This window comes from Somniosus microcephalus, chromosome 15 (genome assembly GCF_052327205.1).
Source record: "Somniosus microcephalus isolate GS21.2 chromosome 15, FLI_Smic_1.0, whole genome shotgun sequence".
Classification (NCBI taxonomy): Eukaryota; Metazoa; Chordata; class Chondrichthyes; order Squaliformes; family Somniosidae; genus Somniosus; species Somniosus microcephalus.
The window spans coordinates 60,774,543-60,802,437 of NC_141001.1; the positions used below are offsets into that span (position 1 = coordinate 60,774,543).

The window sequence follows — 27,895 nt, forward strand, 5'->3', positions numbered from 1 at the left end:
CCTTTCACGAGCACCGGATGTCTCAAAGCGCTTTACAGCCAATGAAGTACTTTTGAAGTGTAATCACTGTTGTAATATGGGAAACGCGGCAGCCAATTTGCACATTGCAAGCTCCCACAAACAGCAATGTGATAATTGACCAGATAATCTGTTTTTTAAGGGATAAATATTGGCCAGGGCACCAGGGATAACTCCGCTGCTCTTCTTCGAAATAGTGCCATGGGATCTTTTACATCCATTTGAGAGAGCAGACAGGGCCTCAGTTTAACATCTCATCTGAAAGACGGCACCTCTGACAGTACAGCACACCCTCAGCACTAGTACTGGAGTGTCAGCCTAGCTTTATGTGCTCATGTCCCTGGAGTTGGACTTGAACCTGGAGTGTGCTACCCACTGAGCCACAGAGTGACAACTGAGCTAAGAAGTTTAGCCGTGTGGAGTGCTTGAAGAACCTGGCTTGCTGGGCTACATGATGGCCAAAAGCACTAGAGTTTTGAGCTAAATGCAGAAAGGGATTTACATTCCCTGTGAAAGAGGCCCAGAAGTCCCCAAATCTCCTTTTACAACAGACAGATAAACTCAGATGATCAGGTACTAACAGCAAAATATCTGCACATTTTTATTTGATCTATCATCAGGCCCAACTTGTTGAAAATGGCAAAGACCAGTAGCTCTTAGCGAGGCCCTCAATGGATAATTATGAATGTAAGTGTACACTTTGAAGTGCCAAAGGTTGGGATTTGGTGCTGGTACAGGGAAGTACCCTCATATGCTTAGGATCTGATTGAAAATGTACATAAGTCTTGTTTTGTTTATAAGTAGCCATGGCAATTTGATCTCATTTAAAAAGGTTCACAGGTAAAATTAAAAATCTTATTATTAAATAACTCTTGGTTTCTGATAATTATATTTTGAAATTACAGATGTTCCATAATGTGCGTTTCTGCACAGAATTGAAAGTTATGTCAGAAATGCTAGTTTTCCACCGTTACATTGGAAGCTGTATTCCCAACCTTTCCAGGTCATTAAAACTCTTTGGCTATGCGTACAGACAGCTGTTACAGACTGTTCACTATTATTTTTCTTTGCACATATGTAATGGAGTAAAATGGTTGGAAAAGTTTAAAAATAAGAATTTTGGGACTGCAAAACTGCGTGCAGTAAATCTGCAGCTTGTGAGAGACAGATTTTAAAGACCGCTGAAAGGTACGTTAATCTATGAAAATATATGCAAGATCGCACTTGCTAATCTCTGGAAGACGGTGTCCATAACCATTAATGGGACCTGCTGGACCTGCTAGACCAACAATAACTCAACTTCTGCTGTTCAGAAAGGGGCAATTACAGAGCCAATGTGATTGTGGAAGGCAGCTGCAACTGAAAGGGGAGAGGAGGAGTTAGGTAAAGGTCCACTACCTGTTGGTTTGGTTGGATTTGGTTTGATTATCAAAGCGCAATCATGAGCTTTAGCTAAAACTTCAACTCTGGAGGCACTCCCTCTCCTTTTCCCTTCCTTTTACTGAGCCACCGTTTCAGTCTTTCTTTGCCCCTTTCTAGTAGCGGAGGTCACAAAGGAACACGTAAGGGTAGGAAATGGATCTAAAAATGTTACTGTAAGTGAACACAAGAATGTAAGTATTTTTAGGAACAGAAAAGGGTTACTAGGAGCAACTAGCCTGTCACTTTTTAATAGAAAATTTGAGTGTGGGAAATTTTAACTTTTGCCGATAGTGTAAAAGGGGCAATATCGGATGGGCCACTTGTTATACAGTTCTCCTGAATTTCCTTTCCATTGAAGTCAATTACCCCCTTTGTCTCCAGTTTCCTTAGTGTTTTTTAGACTTAAGCCTTGTTGTGAGTAAAGCAGAACTGCTGCGCTGTTTGGTTTGCCTCTTGTGCCATGTGTTAATAAAATGCTTCTGTGCTACACAAGCATGTGCAGAACTCCATTTGAACCAGCTGATGAGAGTGGGGGCTAGATAGGTTCCAAGCAGGTTGGGCAATGAGGCTGGGTCCCCATTACACATACCCAGAATTTTCAGACAAATGACAGCATGTGATAATAGCATATGAACATCTAGCACGTCATTTGAATGCAATGACTCCATCTGCTATTTTACTGGAGAGATTAAGCTGTGTATTTTAGTGACATTGAACTTATTCAAAGAAAAATCAAACTTAAAAATAACTTGAAAATAAATCTTGCATATTTCTTAATTCTATACAAATGCATTTGACTGAATTTCATAACGACTCAGTGATTAAACCAAAAATCAGCACCTTGCAGTCATGTGCAATGCCCATCACAGCAAACATTATAAATTCCCTGTTGTCAAATTTTCAGCTAAGTACTAAAAGAAGAAAATTCTGTGCTTTATTATGAAAAACAATAAAAATCTTAAATGAAAAGGGGCTGTTAGACTTTTATGGGCCCTTAAGGAGCTCTTTGGAAATGAAGAGTATACTTACACCCAAGAGTGTCTCCAGCACCCATGAGTTCATTGTGATTTCCGCACATTTGTTGACAGACAAAGGCAACCTTCTACAGCACTCTCGGGGAGAAGGAGTGCCCAGCTGTGGAGGTCCAAACACAATGGAGTCATTGTGTGCTCTGGCAGAATTGAGAAGGGCCTCTCACAGACTATATTGCAACAAGGCTAGATTTCTATATTTACAGCTGTTTCTCCTAGCGTAATAGATTTTCACTTGGCAATTAAAGAAGGGGCTTATCCCTGGATTCCCAGTGCTCACATCAGGATTCTTACCTCTTGCAAGAGGATGATGGCAAAAAAACAAGGTATTGTTCTTGTCTGATGAGAGTTTTATATTGTGTACACTAGACTCAAACTAATTGTTACAGTGCTCTCAAAATATGTGCCCTCAAGATACTGGGGGAATCAGACTAATTACCAGATAGATAAAGCCAAGTACTTCACCTAAGGATTACCAAAATAATTCATGACAAACAAGCTCACAAGGAAGATACAGATGAGTCCGGCTATACAGCCCATCCTAACTCATCCATCCAGAAAACACCTCCAGCTGCCACATCACAACATCCAACTGTTTCTTAACTGATTCCTTTGTTGTGCCTCCATCACCCTCTCCAGCAGTCTATTTAAACTGTTGATCACTCTTTGTGTGGACAAACTTCTGCTATCAATCCTAAATTTGTCTTTCACCACCAAGAATTGGGCTCTCAGTGCCCAGGTGCAGTTCAGTACTACGATAGCAAAATACTGCGGATGCTGGAAATCCAAAATAACAACAGAAAACGCTGGAAAAACTCAGCAGGCCAGGCAACATCCATGGAGAGAGAAACAGAGTCAACGTTTCGGGTCGAAACCCTTCTACAGAACTGAGAAAAAAGGCAGGAAATGAAAAGATTAAAAGGCAGTTTGGGGGATGGGAAATGGGGAGGGGATGAAAGAAGAGACATTAGGAGATATTCAAGGTGAGACGAGATGGTAATAGGACAGGTAAAGAAACAGACAATGGCTCGAGATGAAGTGTGAAATGCGCTGGCAGAGTGAGAGACAGCTGCCATGTGGGAGAGAGAGGGAAAAGGAAAAGGCACAAACCAAAAGTGTGGATAAAAAATATAATAGGGGCCGAGGTTATGATCTGAAATTGTTGAACTCGATATTGAGTCCGGAAGGCTGTAAAGTGCCTAATCGGAAGATGAGGTGCTGTTCCTCGAGTTTGCGCTGAGCTTCCATGGAACAATGCAAAAGGCCGCAGACGGTGAGGTCTGAGTGGGAATGGGGCGGTGAATTGAAATGACAGGCGACCGGAAGCTGGGGTCACCCTTACAGACTGAACGGAGGTGTTCCGCAAAGCGGTCACCCAATCTGCGTTTGGTCTCCCCAATGTAGAGAAGACCACATTGTGAGCCCACTGCTGAGTTTTTCCAGCGTTTTCTGTTGTTATTGCAGTTCAGTACTGTTGCTTACCAAGAAGTTTGACTTGACATCATTCTACTTACCACCTCATAAATCTTTTGCAGGGGAATTTTGCTAATAAGCAAATCTGTTTATTCGCTACCCTCACTGTACGCCTTATTGCTTAAACATTGGGGGCAAAATTGGGTGCCTTTGCGCCTCCCGGTAGTAGCTGGACCCGAAATTGACTTCCGCCGCCTGCAACAGCACTGGTCGAAAACACAGACAGCTGCAGGAGGCATGCATCGGGCGGCTGGCCGCCTCAGGGGCGATGATTAAAGGCGAGGTGGCCGAGGTAAGTGGAAAAAAACCTTACCTTCCTTGATTCCGTTTTTTTTGCGGATTCCTGCCCGTGATCGATCAGCACGGTACTCTGCTTGAGTGCCGGGCTGATTGCGCAGGATCGCGGCTGCCTTAGTGGTCCAGGTAGGTACTTTTTAAATTGCAGAGCCTGCAGCGATGGCCCTTCCCTTTAAGGGAGGGAAGGAGCCTTTGAACGTGGCAGCGCTGCACGGCCCAGTGTGCAGCTCTGCTGAAGTCTCCGCCCCGCTCTACGACGTTAGCGTCCATAGAAGGAAGTGGAGTGCTTGATTTAGCGCTCCAATTCCCTCTTGGGGTGTAAAAACTCAATTTCGCTGTCGCCGGCGCTGATTAGTGCCAAGCGCTAAAGTTAGCGCCACAAAATGGTCGATACCGAATTTTTTCCCCATTGTTTCTTGATTTCAAGATGGCAGAGTTGTCCAATGTGGCTTTGATGAGACAATTCATAGGGTGAGTATATTATATAGGTTATTATCCCCCAAGAAAAGAGGAGTTGAGACAATCTTGAGAGTTTTCAACTTGTTTCTAGAAATCTTCATGCAGCCAACAGGGTTCCAAAGTAGGAAAATATAAAATAAAACCTATAGATTTGGAAGGAGGGGGCCACATAATAACATAAGAACATAATAAATAGGAGGAGGAGCAGACCATTCAGCTCGTTGAGCCTGCTCCGCCATTCAGTAAGATCATGGCTGATCTTCTACCTCAACTCCATTTTCCTGCACTATCCCCATATCCCTTGATTCCCTTAACATACAAAAATCTATTGATTACATTAATGCTTCAGCCGTATATTATTGTATTAGTGAGCTAAAAGCCATTGCACCATCAAAGAGGTGAATACTCAGACTGGGTGTCCCTAATGCAGTCTGAATGTGGGACTGGTATCTCCTACACCCACTGAAATAACCCACTGAAATAAAACTGGTTCTCGTGCAGTGGCACCATGGTACCATGGACCTGAATTGGGTCATTATAAGTGGTTCTGCTATTTTCATGTAGGAAACATGGACTACTTATGGACAGGCTGAATAGGTAGCACTGAAAAATAGTGAGGAAAGAGCACGAGGGTTCAAGAGTCAGAATCAATAAACAATACTTTCTGAATGATCAACTGACTGAGCAGCAGGCTGCAATTGATCTATTATTGATATGAAGACAGCACAAAACTTTGGAATCATTGGAAGAGCATTTTCTTTAAGAACATTTTCAGGTCCATTTGAGAGTTGCTCCAGCACCCTTTTAATAGTGCCTTCAGACTTCTAGGAAGACTATATGGTTTTAAACTCTGCAACTTATGGTCCAGTTCTAATTTGCCAAAATCCAAATTTGACATAATTTTTAATTAATGTATAATTCTATTTAACTAATGTAACTCCCTTCACACTGTAGGGATTTGTAGTTGGAGTGAAGGTTTGGCACTTTCCACATGTCAGTTAGCTGAGAATAACTACAAAATATTGTTCCATTTGTTATCCACATTCTATGATTTATTCTATAATCTAACAAACATTGGCCTAGAAATTGGGTTCTGGTCTTGCCAGGGCTGTAGCGCCAGAAAGTTTGCGTCAGCGGTGATGCGGCAGCGCCCGACGAAAATTCGGCTGCGCCGGGCCCAGACGGCGGCGGGCGCTAAAACCCTCCTTTAGCGCCTCAAAACGGGCGTGAACTTGGGTTTCCCGGCGCTAATCCCCCGCTGCGGCACCCGATGCGGTGCGGCAGGCGGGGGAACTGCAGGCCTCCTCCTCCTGTTAAGGAGGAGCTGCCTGCAGCCGACAACTGTCCGGCGGATTGACCCGACATCTGAGCCCGGCACCTCGGGGAAGTGCCGAGCTCGCATGAGACACTGATCAGGGCCGCGGGGGGGGGAATGCAGGAGTCCGGGAAGGGAGGTGCGGGCAGGCGGCCGCCGGGAACGCGGCCGGCCGCCGCTCCACCTTTATGCGCCGGCGCACACTGGGGGAAGACTCTGTTGCCAGAGTCTTAGTTGCGCCTGCCACGGGCGAGGCGGGCGCAACTGAATTTCGGCTTGGGGCCGGGTTACCACGGCAACCGGGACGCTGCGCACACCGATGACGTCATCGGTGCCGGCGCAGCGCTACCGGTCTACCGCCACGGAAGGGCCCCAGGCAATTTAGGAACCGGCGCCAATTGCAGCGCTAGGCCCTCTAGCGCCGCAAAATCGGCGCTAAGGGCACTGAATTTCTAGGCCATTAACTGTTACTCAACAGCAAGTCACTAAAGTACTATACAGGGTCTTAGTAGAATCTTAGCTTACATGTAGCCCAAGGCGATTTGTAGCCTGGTCCTATGTTAGGAACACACAGAGAATGTTAGATTAACCCTTTTTGTGCTCAGACAGATAACAGCAAAATCCCATGGACTTTTCCTAGACTACAAGCAAATTCCAACACATGCCCCACTAAATCAACAAAAAAATTGAATTCATAAATTATCTTCTTCCCCTCCCCCCAACACACATATTGGACCACTAAGGAATTTGAATTAAACTGTGAGAATTCAGGTGCATTCCCTTCAAGACCAACAGAAATTGGCAAGGAACTACGATGTTTCCACCTCCCAATTTTCTGGGTTATACTATTGGGTTTGTAGCCAATTTCCAGGTAGTCCACTCTATGTGCTTGGAGGGGAGGGGGTGGTGCATCTTAATTTCCTTAGTCTAGTCCACTATTTTAGACGTATTAAAATTATTTATTTGTCTATGGAGACTCCTTCCATCTTGCAATTTTGGCAACTCCAAATCCAGATGCAAAGTTCAAACTGATGCCAATACTTGTGTGTACCTTACAGCATTAAAGTCTTTGTAAAGAAAAGAGAAGTAATGAATTTGACCTGGAAAGGCATGGGAGTTCAAGGAAATGTGGTAAATGTGACAATGGGAGAAGTTAAATTGAATATTAATATGGGAGGCAGGGTTATATTTGACGCATGATAAGGAAATACATGTGCCTGTGGGATAGATGACATATAGTACTTGTTGAAAAAATGTTTAACTGAAAACACACGCATACTCCCATTTCCAGTCTGCTGATGTGATGACCCATCGATGTGTGAAGGAGGCCAATAAATGGAAGAAAACAACTCAATCACTATATACTGCAGGACCTGTTACAAATGGATTTAGTAATACTGTAATTCAATATTATAATGTGACATAATGTGATTAAGACTGCAACTTAAAATTTTTAAACTCTTGGGAACTAGTTACAAATCCAATCCCATGAAAGGATACTTGTTAAAAGTCATAACTTTTTTCTAAAGTGCAAAGCTACCCTGAAGTCAACACATCATTTCTTAGTCTTAGCCATAACAGCACTAGGAATGAGTTCATTGTTAAATAAATAAATGTCGTACAGTAAAGGGCACATACTGTGGTATCATCAGAACCATGTGATAAGTCAAGTGAGACCAGATAGCCTCTAGTGTCCTGGTCAACATTCCATCAACCAATACCACCAAAGTAAATTCAGTTAATTGCTGCTTGTGGGATGTTGTGCAGAATGGCTGTTGCATTTACCTACATAACAATAGTTACTGTACTTAAATTATGCATGATTTGTCAAAATTATGATGTTTAGATTAAAATGGTTCAACAGCCAGAAACAAATATGAAAAACATCTAAATTCTAAAGATGAATTCAATTGCTTCTTACTTATTAGGAGTTCAATTAGTTTTAATAAAGGTTATGTAGATTAGATGAAAAGGGGTGGGAGGAGGCTCGTGTGGAGCATAAACACCAGCATGGACCAGTTGGGCCAAATGGCCTGTTTCTGTGCTGTACGTTCTATGTAATTCTATATAAGCTCTGATGTTGCAAGACTGTACTCACTTGCACTGTGGGCTTTCTCACATCGGGAGTGAGGGGGAGGAGGCGTTTGTCTTGCCCAATTTTGCAAGGCAAGCTTCTCGCCTTCAATAGAATAGGCTCCTTGTGCATGCATTATGTGTACAGAATGTCAGACCATGAGTGCTATTGGCTAACAGTCACAAAAATCGGCCAGCCGGCACCTCTTAATGGGCTGCTACTGGCCTTTAAAGGATAAACAATTTTTGGATCTGCATATCAACCTTGCGTTGAAAGGAGATAAGTGGGGAACTGGTCCCTTCCCTGATAATGAGTGGAACTTTCAGCTTTGGGGAAGGCATAAAATGGGCTGTTATACAAGCCATCTGAATTTCTACAGCTCGTTTTACACCCCCGTCATAATTGAATGCTGTGGCCAAAGCTTTGGGAGTCTTGCTACAGGAGGTGCAGAAAAGGAGGGTGCATCTTTTTGGAGCAGAAGATTACCCTCCTGTTAAGTCAGAAGTGCAAGTTGAGTGGACGGAGGTGGCAAACATTCTTTGGTATCTGGAGAAGGGCCAAGATAAACGTACCCTTCTTTTTTTATATGCTTGCTCTTCCGCCATGAAAGGCGTGGCCCCAATACAGATGCTTCTCTCCTGCATTCTCAGGGAACAGCATTCACAGAACATGTACTCGTCTTCATAGTACTCTTGCATACAATGGTAATGTGAAGGATATAATTGCAGTGGAGCACAATAATACCTTGCCCATAGCAGTTCATTGAGAACTGGCAGCAGAAATACCATGCTAGTCATTTGCAAATCTTGGCCCGAGGAGGAAGGTGGTCTGAGCACAGTGGTGTTCGGAGACTTCCTATCATCTGTTAATGTGTTCTGTTTACAAGCCAGCTGCACACAATCAGGCGAGGACCAGGACAGCAGAGGAGCCCCAAGACAGTTAGCAAACAAATGCAGAACAGCATTCTCTCATATTCACTGTGCCTGGTGTTATTGAGATCTTGGGCACCCAGTTATACGAGTACATTGTTGGTGCTTTATATAGAATGGCACATCGCTTTGGAAAAACAGTGCAGCTGGCTTTGCCCACATTGGCCACACCCTATTATAGGCAGCTGTCATGGCCTGTAGCTGTAGCCAGCGAGCAACATGGAAACAACATTTTGTAAGCAAGTATGAAGCATGCAATCAAATTGGGTTGCTTAAGGCAGGCAATTTTTTTTAGTATACTGGAAGAGTCACTTTTTAGGTAATTAATTTAGTTGGCTGAAGTAAGAACAATTACTTGACAACAATTACTCTCCAAGTGTTCCCACGTATCAAAGAGTACTTGCATCTGTATGCAACCATGATAATGTGCCATATAAATATGAATGTTTTCTTTCTTCTTTCTTATACATTTAACAACTTATCACATCCTCAGGATGCCCCATAGCACTTCACCACTAATTAATTACTTTTGAAGTGTAGTCCTTGTTCTTATTTAGGCAAATGTACACAACTAATGTGATTTAAAAGGAATAGATAATGTAAGCTTTCAAAGAATATGGATGCTAGTATCCTTCTAATGCATCTGCGTACAGAACAGTGACCAAAGTTAAAGGGGGAAAAATTCAGTTGTTTGCGCCTCCCGTTAGCGCCTTAAGAGGGCGCCAATTGGGGCGCAAAGCAACTAGAGGCTGGGCGCGGCGATGTTTGTGCCGCTCGCAAAATTAACTAGACATTTTGCGGCGGCACTAAATAATACCGCCACGGTCTCCTGCGCCGGCAGATTATGACGTCAGTTGAGTGCGCAATGCCCCGTTAGCGCCCCGGACCGGATATTGAGTGGCGCCCCCTGACTTACCACCTGCCGCTAGCAATGACAGGTTGGGGGAGCGTTATACTGTCAGGAAGGGACTAGGGGAGCGCTATCTAAAGGCGACCGCTTCCTGCCTTTTATTGTCGGTGAGATTTTTGCACCACGCATTCTGAGAGAGAGAGAGAGAGAGAGAGAGAGAGAGAGAGACTTCTCGAGAGATTCAACGCTGTATGAAGGAGTTTTGAATACTGAGCAGCACTTTGCAGGTTTATTTTGATTTGCCCTTACTTGCTTCGCCACCGCTCTGAGGTAGCGCCTCGCTCCTCGGCCTTTGCACCTTAAGACAGGTGTGAAGCGCCTGATTTAGCGCTCCAATCACCTCCAGGGGCGATAAAAGCCAAGTTTGCTGTCGGAGGCGATAATTAACACCAAGCGCTAAACTTTGCGCACCGCCAATAATGGCGCCCCAAATGTGGTGATACCGAATTTTCCCCCCAAAGTATCTATGCCGCACACAATCACATAAAATATTTATTATAACAAATGCTTTTCTGAGCCACAAATGTGATTCTGTTCAATATCTTGCCTTGTTGTGGTTCTACTTTGTTCATTTTCTGTTGACAGTACCATATACTACTGCCAACACCAACAATGGAAAGGAGAAGAACCCTGTATCTCTGATAGTGGCTAGGGCCCAAATTTTTGTAGGCCCTGAACACTGTTGTTTGAGGCAGTGTAAAACATGGACCTCCATCCCTACTGGATTTCCTCCAGGCCCAGCAGCATACTGCAAGCAAAACACGGGAAGCATGGTGCTTCTAGCTTCTTGATTTCTACTTGAAAATCATTCTCGCACTGTTCCAATCCACAACATAGAAATGGTATTAAGCACCTGTTACTCACCAATGCAAATTTGTTCACTTGTACATAGAGCTTCTGCACTTCCAGATCAGTCACCACAGGTTCACAGCCAGTACATTCTTTATATACCTCCAGGTAGGACTTGAGCCACTCTAACTGCATTTCCTGAGGTGGGTACCTGCTGAAGTCCAATTCACTCACACCTAAATGGAAACAAAACTTTTATTCTTACAATCATTAAAATGAATAATTATGCCTGGAAGAAGCTGAAATTTTAGGAGTGAAATTTATAACTGAGTCATGTAAATCATCATTGCTTCGACTCCAGGAGCCAGCTGTAAATCAATCCACCAACCGAGATCCTATTTCAGGGCCCAATGGGTCCATTTTCACCTTTTTCCTACACCAAGTGGTTTATAATGTTACTGGTGCCCTTTCAGGGTCTATTATCTTGTACTGCAGACCAACCATTGTGGCATCTAATATATGCACACTTCTGCAACTGTCATGTTTGTTTCTGTCACAGTCACATGTTGTTCATTGGTTCAAAGTAAAACAGCAGCAAATTAGAACTGAAGAGGTAGGGGATGTGTGAATCAAAAGCGACTAGAAAACCACAAATGAGAAACTACTAAGGACTTATGAAAACAACCAATCATAAATAACCATTCAGGAGGGCCTGGCAATAATAAAAAATAAAAGAAATAAATGGAACCAATGGAATCACTCAAAATGCTTTGTGAAAAAATATTCCATCTGCCAATTTTTTCGAGTAACTGAAATTTCTAACATCCAAAATAAAGTTTTAAACAAAATAAAAACACCCAAAAATTAATATTTTACAATAATATGATTATATATACCCACTTAAATTGTCTTTGGGGTAGTAATTGGGTACCTTAGCGCCTCCCGTTAGGGCCTCTGGGAGGCGCTAACGAGGCGCAAATGACTTTTCGCCCGGGTGCAGTGCCGCTAGGACTCCCGCTAAATTCAGCGGGAGTTTAGTGGCGGCGGTAACCGGTAGTGCCCCGCTCCTCTGCGCAGATGATGACGTCATCACCGTGCGCAGCACCCAGTTTTTGCCCCACCTGCAAAATTGGCTCGCACCCCCTGAATCTGCACCAGGCAATGACAGCGACTGATTCAGGGGGTGGGAACGGAGCGGCAGGAGGCTCTCGGGGCAGTAAGTAAAGGGGAGGTGACGGGCAGGGGAAAAAAAATCGTCCGACTTACTTGTCGCGGCCTGTTGTGTCTTTGAACGTGGGGTCCGTGCTGCGATCTGGCAGCCCGGCACTCCTCGTGTGCCGGGCTGCTGGCACGGCACCCCGCTCCCCGGTGTTCAGGTCGGGCCCCACAGAGTTGTAGGCTTGGGCCCTCCCCTTTAATGAGGAGAGGAGCCCTTCCATACGGCAACGCTACATGGCCCAGTGCGGAGCGCTGCAGATTGCACCGCTCCGATATTCGGGGTTAGTGCTCTAAGAAGGAAGTGGAGCTCTTGAATTAGCACTCCACCTCCCTCTTGGGGCGCTAAAACTGAATTTTGCGGTCGCCTGCGCTAAATTTAGCACCCAGGCGATGTTAGCGTCCCAAAATGGTCAATACCAAATTTTTCCCCCTTTGTGTTTTTACTTCAAGGCATTAGCCTAACTTAAAAGCCTAATGAATATTTTCTTCCAGCAGAAAGTTAATGGTAGTTACTGCACTCTGAAAATGCGCAGATTGCAGAATTTCCCAACTTACAATCTGCGCATAATGAGCATATGCAGTTTTCATAGATCAGTAGATTTCTGATTGAAGCAGGGGGTTGTATCCCCTTCTTCCCGTGAGAATTTGTAAGTTTCTTTGCCTATTCCCAAAAGATTTCAAAACAAACTGGAGTATGAATTCTCAGGGCTAGATTTTCAGTATAGACAGTTTTGGGGCGCTAACCTTAGCGCCCGCCCGAAGTTAGCGCCCGCCCCAAAGTAGCGCCCCGTTGCCGGAAATTCAGTGGCTTTGCCCTAAGAGATTGGTGGAGCGCTAAAAGAGGCGTTCCACTCCTATCTTTAGGCGCTAAGCCGGCGGTCCAGCGGGATAGCGCCCAGGCGGGGCGCAGCGCGGGTGCGGTCATTTTTGGACTGACAGCAGACCCCGTGGCGCCGACCAGCTCTTAAAGGGGGAAGGGACGAATTGGTCTGCTGCCACGCCCTGCACACTGCAGCCTTGCAAAGAGGCCTCAACACTGCTGCTCAGCCCCAGGGAGTCATGGCAACGCCAGAGAAGGCCCGTCAGCGTGCCCTGCGCTTCTCAGAGGGTGATCTGGACATAATGGTCACAGCTCTGGAGGTGAGGCGCAAGATCTTGTTCCCAGAGAGTGGGAGGAATCCAACCCACCACGACTACATCAAAGCCTGGAAGCAGATCGCCCAGAGGGTGATATTCACCGGCGATGCCCCCAGGACCCACAAACAATGTCGTAAAAAATACAACGATCTGACCAGGATTGTCAAGGTGAGTAGCCTTTCCAGTCTCCTCCTCATTCTTGCATGTACACCTGACATGATGGGCAAAGGGAGCTGAAAGTCCTATTGGCCAGCCCTCAGCCAGCAGCATTGGGACAGTCATGAGCATCACATGGCCATTCGGCACTCTACACTTTGTCCAAGCTATTCCACCATGGGAGGCAGTGCACACTACATCAGGGCTTCACTCTGTCCACGCTATTCCACCATGGGAGGCAGTGCACACTACATCAGGGCTTCACTCTGTCCACGCTATTCCACCATGGGAGGCAGTGCACACTACATCAGGGCTTCACTCTGTCCACGCTATTCCACCATGGGAGGCAGTGCACACTACATCAGGGCTTCACTCTGTCCACGCTATTCCACCATGGGAGGCAGTGCACACTACATCAGGGCTTCACTCTGTCCACGCTATTCCACCATGGGAGGCAGTGCACACTACATCAGGGCTTCACTGCGCACTTACAGCCCGTCCTTTCTCTTGCAGGCTAAAGTAACGTTTAATCGCCAGGTGCGTGCCAGGGGTGGCCGCGCCAAGCTGCAGAAGCTCACTCGGCTGGAGGAGCGCGTGTGTGTGCTCATGGGAGCCCGTGTGATTGTCCCCACAGCGTGCGGAGTATCCGACCCTCCACTGCCCGGCAATGGTAAGGACCTCGCCTTTTGGCCCTCTCGCGTCGCACTGGCCCATCCGAGCTACCTCCTTTGCCACTGTCCCACCAATGCGCTGAATGCCACCAGTCCTAACTCCCTCGCTGACGCCGTCTCCTCACTCTGAAGCTACTCTTGTGCATTCCTGCTTTCAGCTGGTGACGACCAGGACCCTGAAGCTGCCAGTGACAGCACCTCCGACCAGGAGGAGGAGGAGGAGCAAGCCGGACCTTCGGGGGAACAGTCACGTCCCGCAGGAGAGGAGGAAATGCTTGACACCTCCTCACTGGACGAGTGCCTGGAGGAACTGTGGCAGGGCAATGCAGCTTCTGGGACCAGTGGCGTCCAGCCACCCAGCAGCCGTGCGCGTGGCCCGCGGCCTTCCCCCCAAAGGGGGGAAGGATCAGAGGGGAGTGCTGCTGATCGGCACACTCGCCGCCACCAACGCGGCAAGGGTCCCCTAGTTCGGCCCCCTCCTCCCCAGCGGGAGAGTCGCGACTCCAGTCCGGACACCTTCACCTCGGAGGAGGTGCGGAAGCTGGATAAGATGGCCGAGGATTCAGACCGGCGCCACACGGAGCTCATGAGCGTGGTGGGACGCATGCCTGAGGCCATCGAGTCGCTGGCGACCAGTGTGCGCGAGTTCGGGGCAGCAACTGCCGCGAGTGGCCGCATGCTGACTGATGCCGTCAAGACCCTGGCGGCTGTGATGCGCGCGCACACCAGGACCACAGGGGCACTCACTGCTGCCACACGCGCTGTCTCAGGCAGGCATCGCCAGGGCAGCCGCCGCGCTGGACCATCCCAGCAAGCCGCCCCTCGGCTGATTGTTGCGGATCCTGCAGTGCGGGCCCGGCCGAGTGCCACCGTGCCACAGCACCAGCCAGCGCATCCCAGACGCCAGCTGGCCCACATTGCGCCATCCGTCGCCGCCATTCCCCCACTGGGGCGTCAAGGGCAAGCGGCTGCAGCTGATGGTGGCCAGGCTCAGGTGCGCCACGCAGCAGATGGCCCCTCGAGGCCCAAACGCCGTGTAGGCCGCCCCCCAGCGGCATCTGGCGGAAGGGCATCTGAGCCTCAGGCGCCTTCCCCCAGCCTCGCAGCAGCCACTGGGCAGAGCTTGCGAAGGAGCAGCAGGCCGGGCAGGGGAGGCAAAAGGCTGGGCAAGGTCTCGCCCTCACGGGCCACTCAGTAGAGGGTGTGGGCAGCTTTCCTTTAATATGGCGGTGGCCATCTTTATTTTGCCCATGGTTGTGTTGTTGGAGGGCTTATTTTTTGCGTTAGGCCGACGTTGAGGCCCGGTTTGAAGAAAGGTGGAGTGACTCCTCCCCAGTTTGTGGGAGTGAGTCGTTTGTTGGGCTTTTTGTGGGGCCCGTTTATTGTTTTTGGGGATTCATGTGGGAAGGGCTTTTCATTTTTGTGTAATAAAAAATTATCTTTATTCATGCAGTCTCCATGGTTGTTCTTCTTAGTGTTTGTTGGCTTCGCCGGCTGAGGGCTTGCGGAGCGGCTGCATTCATCTTCCCTCATGGCCCCTGGCCATTCCCTGACAGGGGGCTTAGAAGTACCGTGTAATAAGGTGGCGTCGTGCGGCCCTTGGCCCTGGTCGCTCCCTCCTGGGAACGTACTCCTGCTCCTCCTCCTCCTCCTCATGCTCCTCCTGCTCCTCCTCCTGAGGTGCTGGTCCAACGTCAGGTGGCAGTGCCTGAGTCCTGCGGATAGCCAGGTTGTGTAGCATGCAGCAAACCACCACAAATTGGGAGACCCGGTCCGGCGAATACCGGAGAGCTCCTCCGGAGCGATCAAGGCAGCGGAACCACTGCTTGAGGACCCCAATAGTTAGCTCGATGATGTTGCGGGTGGTTTGATGGCTCTCGTTGTAGGCCTCTTCAGCAGCGGTCCTGGGCACGCGGAGCGGGGTCATGAGCCAGGTGCACAAAGGATAGCCTTTGTCCCCGAGTAGCCATCCTCTTGGGGGAGGCTGTGCCTGGAACATGTCATGCACAGTACTCTGCCGCAGGATAAAGGCATCGTGGCTGCTGCCTGGGAAGCTGGCATTGACTGCCATGATGCGCTGCTTGTGGTCACAGACCAGCTGCACATTCAGAGAATGGTAGCCTTTCCTGTTGCGATACTGCTCGCCATGCTCCAGAGGGGCCCGCAAAGCCACATGCGTACAGTCAATGGCGCCCTGCACCAAGGGGAATTCCCCGAGTCTGGAAAATCCCAATGCGCGCTGATGCTGGCTCTCCAGGGCCATGGGGAAGGAGATGAATTGGCTTCTCCTTCTGAACAGTGCTTCGGTCACCTGGCGGATGCAGCGATGCGCGCCGTACTGGGAGATGTTTGCTATGTCCCCAGCAGCGTATTGGAAGGAGCCGGTGGCATAGAAGTTCAATGCCACCGTCACCTTCACTTCCACCGACAGAGACGTCCTGCACCTGAGCTTTGGCCGCAGATCTCGGCGAAGCAGGTGGCAGATCTCTGCAATCACCTCCTTTCGGAATCGGAGCCTTTTAACACATCGCGCGGCACTCATGTTTAGGTAGGAGCGCTGCTGGCGGTATAGCCTGACTGGGTAAGGCCTACGTGGCCGACGCCTGTAGCCCCCTCTGCCTCTAGCCAGGGCTGCCCCTCTCACAATGCGTCTGCGAGCCCTACGGACATGGAGCTGCAGCTCCGCGTTGGCACCCCATGCAACCCCCATCAAATCCTGGCAAACACTCTAATTTCCAAAAGGCCACTTGCAGCGCTCTGGCCTGAGTCCAAAAATACCTGGCTCTTGCTGCTTGAAACCAGTTAGCTATCCTCCTTGTTGTGTCTCCAGAAATGCGTTGCACAAGAGTGTTTTCTGAAAAAAGGCTGGCCTTTATACTGGAGAGTACGTCCCCTTTAATTTGCGCCCCCTGGGGCCCGCGCTGGTTGTGTTGCGTTCCTTTTTCCAAACGCTCCGGCCGCCAGCCGCACAATGGGGCGGTCCGACTGAAGTTTGGAATCGGGGCGCACAAAGGGCGTTGCACGAGGATGTGACGTCATTTTCTGCGCGTGCATCCGGGCGGGCACTAAACTTTGCGCCGGCGCTAACGGGCAACTTAATTTGGGGCGGGGCGCAAACTGCGCTGCGCCCGGGCGCTACACGCATAGCGCCCGAAAATCACTTCTCTTAAGGCGCTAACTGCTGGCGCAAGCGACTGAAAATCTAGCCCTCAGAGCCTTATTCTGTGAACGTTTCACATTTAAAATATTAACAACTGTACCATTTTATTATGAACTGATCATTTTTAGCTTCTAGAAAATTAGACAACATATATGATTAACAGTTCCAGTAGTCTCTTTCGCCGCTACTTAGAAAATAAAACAAAGCTTGTTTCGAGCATGAATTGTTGTTTTTCTTAGTGGAAAAGCTGAACAAGGTCTCAGTTACGTTCTCCAAGTAATTTAAACCAAGCTGGAAGATAAAGTTGAATTAATGGCTTCCTCCTGAATGGTTAATATCTATGGCAAACACAGCAAGCCCCTCTCATCTTTGATTTGGGTCCAAATTCAGTTGTAAAATCTTTCTCTTTGGAAAAAAGCTATTTTTTTCTTGTATGGAAACTAGGAAACAGTTAAAATAATGAATTACTAAGCATTTTATGAGATATTTATTGTTTGTTTATGGAAATTAGTGTTTATTAAAGACGTCAAACTCACTAATAGTACATTGGATGATTTAAGACAGGAATTGACAACAGGAAAGCATGGAAAGGTGGGAGGTGCAGAAAAGAAAGCCGAGAAGCAGGAACATGGTGGCAGGTGAAGTTGATGGTCTGAAAAACACCAAGGGCATTTTAGTCCCATTCTCCTGTGCCCTCTCCCCCTCAAGGCTGGTGTACTCTGTACCCCAATACTACTAGGCTCTGGCAACCCCCAATTAAAGCCAAAGTTTGGCCCCACCTATGCTCACAGACATTCTGGATTCCACAACCTTCTTCCTTAGGGCTCTGTTCCCCCACTTCTGGATCCCACAACTCTCTCCCAGTGCTCACAAATCCCTAGACTGTCCTCTGAGGGATTCCAGACCCCAGAGTCACAACAAAACCTTCTAGACCCCAGGACAGCCCTCCCCATTGCTCCCAGATCTCCTACCAGTGATGCCAGATCCCAAGGCCGCGATTTTGCCGGCGCCCAGAGGGTGGGTTTGGAGGCCGGTCAGTAGTGAAAATCTAAATGATTGATGGCGGGTTGCGAGCCCACTGCCATCCCGCCTCCACGCAACTTTGCAAAGTGTCGGGTCTGCGAGTCCCAATCAGATCCGACACCAAACGGCGGGAGAGGCACTTAAAGCAATTAACAGCTTAACTGTTTAGATAATCCTATTTTAAGAGGCTCTTCCCATTTTACAATATTTTCAGCGTGTTACACGTCTTGCAACAAACACGCCAGCTGATTGTGTCAGGTTCAGCAACTCGCTGAATAGTTGACAGCTGCTCCTGCAGCATAAAAGCTGACCTGTAACATGACTCACTTTCAGATGGCAGAACTTTGTGTTTTGAGGTTTTGGAACACATTTTGCAGGTCTATTGAGCTTGTAAGTATTTAAGCTGAGATCCATATGCACTGTGACCTCCTTGGAAAACCCTTTCCCCACATTGGCTGAACACTTAGCTCAACTGAGATATATACTAGCAGAATGGGAACCATTTGTACCCTCTCATCCTGGTCCTCAGAATTGGAGGAAGAGCAGCTGCAGCAGCAGAACCAGGCACAACAGCAACAGCAACAACAGGAGCGCCAACCTTCTCAGCCATCTGATGCTGCACAGGGCAGAGGGCGTCAGCGCAGGGAAGTGCGTCGCCGCAGGAGATACCCCCATCACAGGGTTTACAGGCCGAGGATGAGCTTCCTCAACATGACTGAGCAGCAGTGCCAAAGGAGGCTGAGACTTTCGTGAGAGGTAGTGGGTGACATCTGCACAATGCTGCAGCAACACCTGCAGCCCAGAGGAGCGTGTGGATGCTCCTTACTAGTGGCTGTCAAAGTCACCACCGCACTCAACGTCTGTGCTTCAGGGTCCGTCCAAGGATCAGCAGCAGACATAAGCGGCATCTCCCAGTCGGCCACACACAGTTACATCACACAGGTTACCAATGCCCTCTTTGTAAAGTCGCAAAATTACATCCACTTCTCCGCAGATGAAGCAAGTATAACCGCGCATGTGGTTGGCTTTGCAAATATGGCAGGCTTCCCAAGGGCGTTGTAGACTGCACACATAAGGCCATTAGGGCACCCCATCACAATCCAGCTGTATTTGTCAACCGCAAGGGCTTCTACTCCCTTAACGTCCAGCTGGAGTGTAACCACAGGAAGAACATTATGCATGTTTGCGCCAAGTACCCTGGCAGTTGTCATGACTCGTTCATCTTGTGGCAGTCTACTGTGCCTCAGCTGTTCAATCCGCCAACCCAACTTTCCAGCTGGCTACTTGGAGACAAGGGCTATCCCCTGAAGACGTGACTAATGACTCTGATGAGGAGGCCATTAAATGAAGCTGAGGAATGCTACAATGTGATCCACATTTCCACCAGAAGCATCATAGAGCAAACCACCAGCTTACTCAAAATGTGATTCAGATGCCTCGACAGATCTGGTGGTACTCACCAGCCAGGGTCTCCAGAATCATCGTGGTCTGCTGTGCACTGCAGAACATCTCACAGCAGCGTGGCTTACTGCTGCCTGAGGAAGAAGTGGCTCAGCACACAGCCTCTTTCTCCTCCTTCTTGGATGCAGATAAGGAAGATCTTGCGGAGCCGCATGTGCCAGTTCCACCAGCACGTGAGCACATTGCTGGCTGTGAGGCAAGGGAGACACTAATCCATGCCAGATTTGCGTAAGTTTAAGTAGCAAACACATATGACTGGCACATGGAAATGAGTGTCTGGCTGACCTTAACACACTATACAGCATCTGTACAATAAACTGTAAGATCCTATCACTCTCAGCACCATCATTACAGATGAAAGGCGCCCTGACCCCTCACTGTGACACTTCAATTTCTGAGCACACATAGGCCAACTCCTTGAATCTTTGCCATCGTATCTCTTTATTACAATTGAAATAACGATGAAAATCTTCACTTTGTATTATATTAAAACACCCAAGTAACTACCCTTGTGACTATTTGTGTGTTAACTTTCCCTTACACGTGCTTCTACGTGGTGCTTCCCCTGTGGCTTCAGCAGATGTTGAGGCACCTTGCTCACTTCCATGCTGCGCCTGCTTTGATGCCTTTGGCGGGCGTCCTCTGGGTTTGGGAACCTGGGAGGGCGCGGCAACAGTCTGCTCCTCCTGTGGCCGTGCAGGAGCTGAGACGGCCATCTCAGTTGTGTGAGAAATCTGGGGCTCTGACCGAGGGCTCTGCAGTGGCATGGGAGTGTGAGCGCTTGGAGAGGAGTCTACACTTCCTTGTTGTTGACCACCAACATCCCTCTCATGGGCCACCTGCATTTCACTGCTAGCAAGTAGCTGGAGAGCACCTTGCTGCACATCGGTGGGGCTATGAGGACCCGTCTCTGTACTGACAGTCCTCATAACGGGGACGTCCATGTACCTCTGGTTCCTCTCCTCAATAGATGCCCATCTATCCTCCATAGCAGACCACCTATTTAGAAGAGTCACCATGTTCATTTGCATCTGGTGATTTATGTCCTCCATGGAGGTTGCCATCCTTTCCACCAACATTCGCCATTGAGTGCACCACGGCATTGCTCATGTTTGAGATGGACTCCTCCATTCTCTGCACACTCGCAGTTACCGTGGCTGCAAACCCTGTCAGAGATTTTAAAAAATTTTTTATTCATTGATGGGATGTGGGCATCGCTGGCTAGGCCTGCATTTAGTGCCCATCCCTAATTGCCCTTGAGAAGATGGTGGTGAGCCGCCTTCTTGAACCGCTGCAGTCCATATGGTGTAGGTACACCCACAATGCTGTTAGGAAGGGAGTTCCAGGATTTTGGCCCAGTGACAGTGAAGGAACGGCGATACAGGTCCAAGTTAGGATGGTGTGTGGCTTGGAGGGGAACTTGTAGGTGGTGATGTTCCCATGCGTCTGCTGCCCTTGTCCTTCTAAGTGGTAGAGGTCGCGGGTTTGGAAGGTGCTGTTGAAGGAGCTTTGGCGAGTTGCTGCAGTGCATCTTGTAGATGGTACACACTGCAGCCACAGTGCACCGGTGGTGGAGGGAGTGAATGTTGAAGGTGGTGGATGGAGTGCCAATCAAGTGGGCTGCTTTATCCTGAATGGTGTCGAGCTTCTTGAGTGTTGTTGGAGCTGCACTCATCCAGGCAAGTGGAGAGTATTCCATCACACTCCTGACTTGTGCCTTGTAGATGGTGGAAAGGCTTTGGGGAGTCAGGAGGTGAGACACTCGCCACAGAATTCCCAGCCTCTGGCCTGCTCTTGTAGCCACAGTATTTATATGGCTGGTCCAGTTCAGTTTCTGATCAATGGTAACCCCCAGGATGTTGATAGTGGGGGATTCAGCGATGGTAATGCCATTGAATGTCAAGGGGAGATGGTTAGAGTCTCGCTTGTTGGAGATGGTAATTGCCTGGCACTTGTGTGGTGCGAATGTTACTTGCCACTTGTCAGCCCAAGTCTGAATGTTGTCCAGGTCTTGCTGCATATGGACACTGACTGCGTCAGTATCTGACGAGTCTTGAATGGTGCTGAACAGTGTGCAATCATCAGCGAACATCCCCACTTCTGACCTTATGATGGAGGGAAGGTCATTGATGAAACAGCTGAAGGTGGTTGGGCCTAGGACACTGCCCTGAGGAACTCCTGCAGTGATGTCATGTGATTGAGATGAATGACCTCCAACAACCACAACCAACTTCCTTTGTGCTAGGTATGATTCCAGCCAATGGAGAGTTTCCCCCTTGATTCCCATTGACTTCAGTTTTGCTAGGGCTCCTTGATGCCACACTCGATCGCTGCCTTAATGTCAAGGGCAGTCACTCTCACCTCACGAGTTCAGCTCTTTTGTCCATGTTTGGACCAAGGCTGTAATGAGGTCAGGAGCTGAGTGGCCCTGGCGGAACCCAAACTGGGCGTCAGTTAGCAGGTTATTGCCGAGTAAGTGCCACTTGATAGCACTGTCGACGACACTTTCCATCACTTTGCTGATGATTGAGAGTAGACTGATGGGATGGTAATTGGCCGGGTCGGATTTGTCCTGCTTTTTCACATTGCCGGGTAGATGCCAGTGTTGTAGCTGTACTGGAACAGCTTGGCTAGGGGCGCAGCTAGTTCCTGCACTTGTTCCTGAAGTTCCAGCACCGCTCTCTTTCTGGATGGCCCCAGAGACACAGCGTCCACATGCAGCTGAGCAGAGCTAGGAGCATCCTGCGTCCTCCGCCAAGGGCTCTCCTGTACTGCCCCTGTCTCCACCATCTGCTGATGCTCAGTTGTGAACTGTGATACACCAGGTGACAACACTAGTCTATCTCACGAATGACCCACTGAGGTGCGCGTCTCTGCGCTGGTGCTGGGCGCGCTCAATTCTGCTGACACTGCACTCTCAGAGGCTGCAGCTTCCTCTGAGGAGTCTTCCAGCTCTTCCTCCTGGACAGTGGGGAGGGGGGCTCTCGATGGTCCTGTGGGGGCATGAGCTAGACATGTGATATTAACATAGCAGACGCATCCCATTGTGCAGATGATCAGAACTCAATCTGTATGAACATCAGGTGCCATATCAGTCATTCATGCAATCTAAATGAGAGGGTTGCAAATCTATTCTGTCACCAGCTTGCTCAACTGCGCCCGTCTCTCCGTCCCCCACTTCCAGCTCCTCTGCACCTCCGACGATGTCGAGAGCAGCCTCCTCAGCGGTGGTCAAGTGCACCATGGAAGGTGGCCCTCCTCCTGTCCTCCCCCTCTCCCTCTTATTGTGGGCTCTCTTTTCCTGCAATGAGAGACACAAGTGGAGTTTGAGCGAGAATGTTGGAGTGAGTGTAGAGAATCCACAGCATAGATACTTAGAGGGAGACAAAGATGGAGTGAGGTGCCAATACCAAGGGCCCTCCCTGTGCATTGTTAGTTGCTCCATTGCATAACAGTGAGAGCGAGTGTGAGGGGTGCATAGTCGAATGGTGGAATGATTCTGTACATAGAGAGAGGGATGGTTAAGGGTGCAAGGGATGTAAGGGTATGTTGGGATATGCAGGAGTAGGTTGACAATGCAGAGTGCTGGCGATGAGAGGAGATGGGGAGCAGATTGAAGGTAAGTGTGATGTTATACTCACTTTTGCTGAGCATAGCAGATCATTGAACCTTTTCCTGCACTGAACCCAGGTGCATGAACACAAAGACCTGGCGCTAACCTCCTCAGCAATTTGCAGTCAGGCTGCCTTGGTTTGCTGAGGAGGCTTCCTCCGTCCATTTGAGGGCAACAGAACCTCTTTACACCCTCTCACTCCCTCCACAAGAGCATGGAGGGAGTCATCATCGAAGCGGGGAGAAGCCTTTGATCTTGAACCACTCACCTCTCTATCTGCCACACTGAGAAGCATCAGCATGTGAATGTAAAACCACAAGGCTGCATGGGCCCCTTAAATGCAGCTGAATGGAAGACGTCAGCAGAAGCGAGCAGCAGACCCGATCCCACTGATTGGGCCGGGCAACGCGCACGATAGGCTTAATACGCCCAGTTAAGGGAAAATAGTTAATGCAGAGCGGATTAAACTGGCAGCGGGACCGGAACCCGCCGACCAGCCAACCTGACTCCAACCCACCGCCGATGGTAAAGTCACAGCCCAAGTATCTGTCCCAATGTGCCGGAACTTTTCTATGCTTATATTTAGACTATAGTGTCACCCTTTCAGTGCTCCCAGACCCAAAGACCCCTCTCAAATCATTGCTAGATACTTGGTTCTTATAAAACTTCTGATTCACTGTGAGCAATGCCAGGGGACATCTGCAAGCGTGTATAGTTAGGTTCAATGCTTAGGCGTTATTGTTTAAATGATAAAGAGAAAGAGCTTTTATCTGTGCTATATTTAGCTAAGCTACTAGAGCTTAAGGAAGTCCTGCAGAAAAACCTGGCAGGAAAATACTTATTTCACCTAAATATCATTTATCTTTGAAAAAAAGCAATAGTTACAGGGATACAGAAGTTTGGCAGCCTGCCATTCCGGAATCAGTAATCCCGAGGTGGGAGCTAACTTGATGTCAAGATACCAGTGTTGAGAATTTCTTTTATCACTTGCTCTTGACTTTCTAAACATTTCACATGTAGTTTTCCTCATTAGTGTCTGAGCTTTGTATCGTGACAATTATGAATGAATATGTGATACGATGTAATATTAATGACAGGTCAATCCGTAACTTCTTGCAAATTCTGCTGGCTTTTTTGTAAGTATCAATTGTTTTATCTTTCACCATCAGTTTAATATGATTCTTCCAAAAATACAAAGGATAAACATTACAAAATGCTTTTGTGTTTTGTCATTATTATGAATCATTGATGTCAGTACAGAACCATTCAGAATTTTTAAAGACTCGCTTTTTAAGTTTATCTTTCAGACAGTAAGATAGAAATGCTATATCCAAAAATCTTAATGTGTATTTTGTTGTGGATAAAGAACATTAATCTAACTCCAGGGCAGTCAGTGTGGCCCAGTATTCTTTAGAAACACTCTGGCCCCTTTTGCATCCCTGATTTTCATCACTCAATCATTGGCATTCATGCCTTCAGCTGTCTAGACCCTCTGGAATTCCCTCCCTAAACCTCTCCACCTTTCTTCCTCCTTTAAGACACTCCTTAAACCTTTGACCAAACTTTTGGTCACCTGTCCTAACATCTCTTTATGTGGTTCAGTGTCAAATCTTGACATGGGAATTTTAACCTAAAAAAAGCGAGTGGGTTGTAGGTGTGGGGGTAGTTATATTGATAAAGTTGGGATTCCCGACCTCAACCCGCCTCCAACCTGCCCACTTTCGGTTTTAATGGAGGCGGGACGGGGAGGGGGGGAGTGGCCGATGGTGTTGGGCAGGCAGCCAACCCACTGCCAGGAAGCAGGCTGTCTATTTAAATATCATAATGAGGCTGAAAGCCACTTCTTTAACCTCAAGTGTGTCGGGTTTTGCACACCTCGTAAAATCCGCCAGCTAATGGAAGGCGGGGACTGCTGCATCCAGGAGGTAAGTGCCTTTATACCTACCTCCTGGATCCAGGATCCCTGCCTAGCCCACCCACGCGATCTGAGAACCCCTCATGAGGCCTCCAATCACCCCCACCCCCACACCTCCAATCACCCCCCCACCCCCAGACTTCCGATCATCCCCCAGAGCCTCTCCCCCACCCTCCCCCACCGATGATGCTGAGGCCAGCCACGATCCTCCAGTGACTAGCCACGGTCTTCCCTTCACCACCCCGATCATCTGGCGCTGATCCTCCCTCCTCCCCCTTTCCCCCGATCCCTGCCCGACCCCACCCCCACCCCCCGCGATCCTTTTAATGACATGGCACGATCCCTGATCCCTGGCCGCCCCCCACCAATTCTTTTAACGGCCCGGCCCCCAAGTGAACCCTCCCTCCCTCCTCTGTGCGGCCTAGTGCCACAGGCCTACCAGCCCGCCGCCAGCCAGCCTCTCAATCAGGCTGGCTGTGGGCGGGAAACCAAGGCCTCACATGCAAATCAGGCCCTGCTGTTAAAGTCGGCAGGGCCTGCGGGAATCCTGGCCTCCCAGGTTTCCCGACCACATTGGAGCACCCCTCCGCACCGCCCCCAACCCACCTTCCTCCTTAAATCCCAGCCCATAGTGTGCTGAACTCGCCTATATTTCGGGGTTCAGTCTAATGTGGCTGTGCTCCAGCGATAAGTAGCACATCTCATTGGATGGGAGCTCACCGAATCAGGGATGGGAAATCAAAAGCTGCTGGAAATCTGAAATAAAAACTGCTGCAGTTCCTGAAGTTTAAAGGGGCATTGGTGTTTTTGTCAGCAAAGTAGAATATAAGAGAATCTTCACAGTTCAATTATATCAACTAGCAGGGCAAGCAACAGAACACCACAATCATTTGCTGAGGCAGTGAAAATATTACCTGAGCAAGTATGCAAGCGTAAGGAGCTGATATTTTCCAGCAGATGGTTGTTGGGTGACGAGATGAGCGGGTCAAGGTGCTTGGCAGGAAGCAATGGAATATGTAAATACCAACAGCATTGTTCAGCAGACCTGGCTGCAGTACTGCCAAAGGTTCAATGACCCCACCAGTGAGTCAAGGTAAGGGACCCCACCGTAACATTGTATTAGTGCAATATATTAAATACGCATGACATGAACAGTTATCTCCTACCTACAATCTTACAGTACTTTGTAATCCTTCCATGATTGCCCATTATGCACCGATACACTTTGCAGCAGCTCCCATTCCCACTTATTGTCTCTTTCCTCACATCCCCAACTGCTGCTCCCCATACAAATCCTTCCATCTACTGTACTTTCTTAATGCCTAATAAGACAATGTGGAACATAGGAACAGGAGTTGGCCATGCAGCCCCTCGAGCTTGCTCCGCCATTCAATGAGATCATGGCTGATCTGCGACCTAACACCATAGGGGAAAAATTCAGTTGTTTGCGCCTCCCGTTAGTGCCTTAAGAGGGCGCTAATGGGGCGCAAAGCAACTAGTGCCCGGGTGCGGCGATATTTGCGCCGCTCGCAAAATTAACTAGACATTTTGCGGCGGCACTAAACACTACCGCCACGATCTCCTGCGGCAGCAGATCGTGACGTCAGTCGAGTGCGCAACACCCCGGTAGCGCCCGGGACTGGATATTGAGTGGCGCCCCCTGCCTTACCGCCTGCCGCTTGCAATGACAGGTTGAGGGGAGCGTTTTGCAGTCAGAAAGGGACTGGGGGAGCGCTATTTAAAGGTGACCACTTCCTGCCTCTTTTTGTTGGTGACATTTTTGCACCACGCATTCTGAGAGAGAGAGAGAGAGAGAGACTTCTGGAGAGATTCAACGCTGTGTGAAGGAGTTTTGGGTACTGAGCAGCACTTTGCAGGTTCATTTTGATTTGCCCTTCTTTGCTTCACCAGCGCTCTGAGTTAGCGCCTTGCTGCTCGGCCTTTGCACCTTAAGACAGGTGTGAAGCACCTGATTTAGTGCTCCAATCACCTCCAGGGGTGATAAAAGCCAAGCTTGCCGTCGGAGGCGATAATTAGCGCCAGGCGCTAAACTTTGCGCGCGGCCGATAATGGCGCCCCAAACGGGGTGATACTGAATTTCTCCCCCCATATCTTTGGCCCATATCCCTTAATACCTTTGGTTAACAGAGAGCTATCAATCTCCGACTTAAAATTAACAATTAATCTAGCATCAATTGCCAATTATGGAAGAGAGTTCCAAACTTCTACCACCCTTTGTGTGTAGAAGTGTTTCCTAATGTCACTCCTGAAAGGTCTGGCTCTAATTTTTAGACTATGCCACCTAGTCCTAGAATCCCCAACCAGTGGGAATAGTTTCTCATTATCTACCCTATCTGTTCCCCTTAATATCTTGAAAACTTCGATCAGATCACCTCTTCTAAATTCTAAGGAATACAACCCTAATTTGTGTAATCTCTCCTCTTAACGTAATCTTTGAAGTCCGGGTATCATTCTGATACACCTACGCTGCACTCCCTCCAAGGCCAGTGTATCCTTCCTAAGGTGTGGTGCCCAGAACTGCTCACAGTACTCCAGGTGTGGTCTAACTAGGGTTTTGTATAGCTGCAGCATAACTTGTACTCCATTAGTCCGCTAGATATAAAGGCTAGCATTTCATTAGCCTTTTTGATTATTTTCTGTACCTGTTCATGACATTTTAATGATCTATGTACCTGAACCCCTCAAGTCTTTTTGGATCTCCACTGTTTTTAGCCTTTCACCATTTAGAAAGAAGTCTGTTCTATCCTTTTTAGGTTCAAAGTGGACGACCTCACATTTGCCTACACTGAAACCCATTTGCCAC

At 48.3% G+C, this 27,895-nt stretch overlaps 1 protein-coding gene across 3 annotated transcripts in view; it reads right to left on the reverse strand.

Annotated features, from left to right (window-relative positions):
- Positions 1-27,895, reverse strand: part of LOC147106970 (ethanolamine kinase 1-like) — a 302,938-nt gene that overhangs the window by 219,834 nt on the left and 55,209 nt on the right. For all 3 annotated transcript variants that reach the window (XM_086007889.1, XM_086007890.1, XM_086007891.1), the window contains exon 4: positions 10,793-10,953. In XM_086007889.1, coding sequence (XP_085864015.1) covers positions 10,793-10,953 — 161 coding nt within the window. The remainder of the gene's footprint in view (positions 1-10,792; positions 10,954-27,895) is intronic.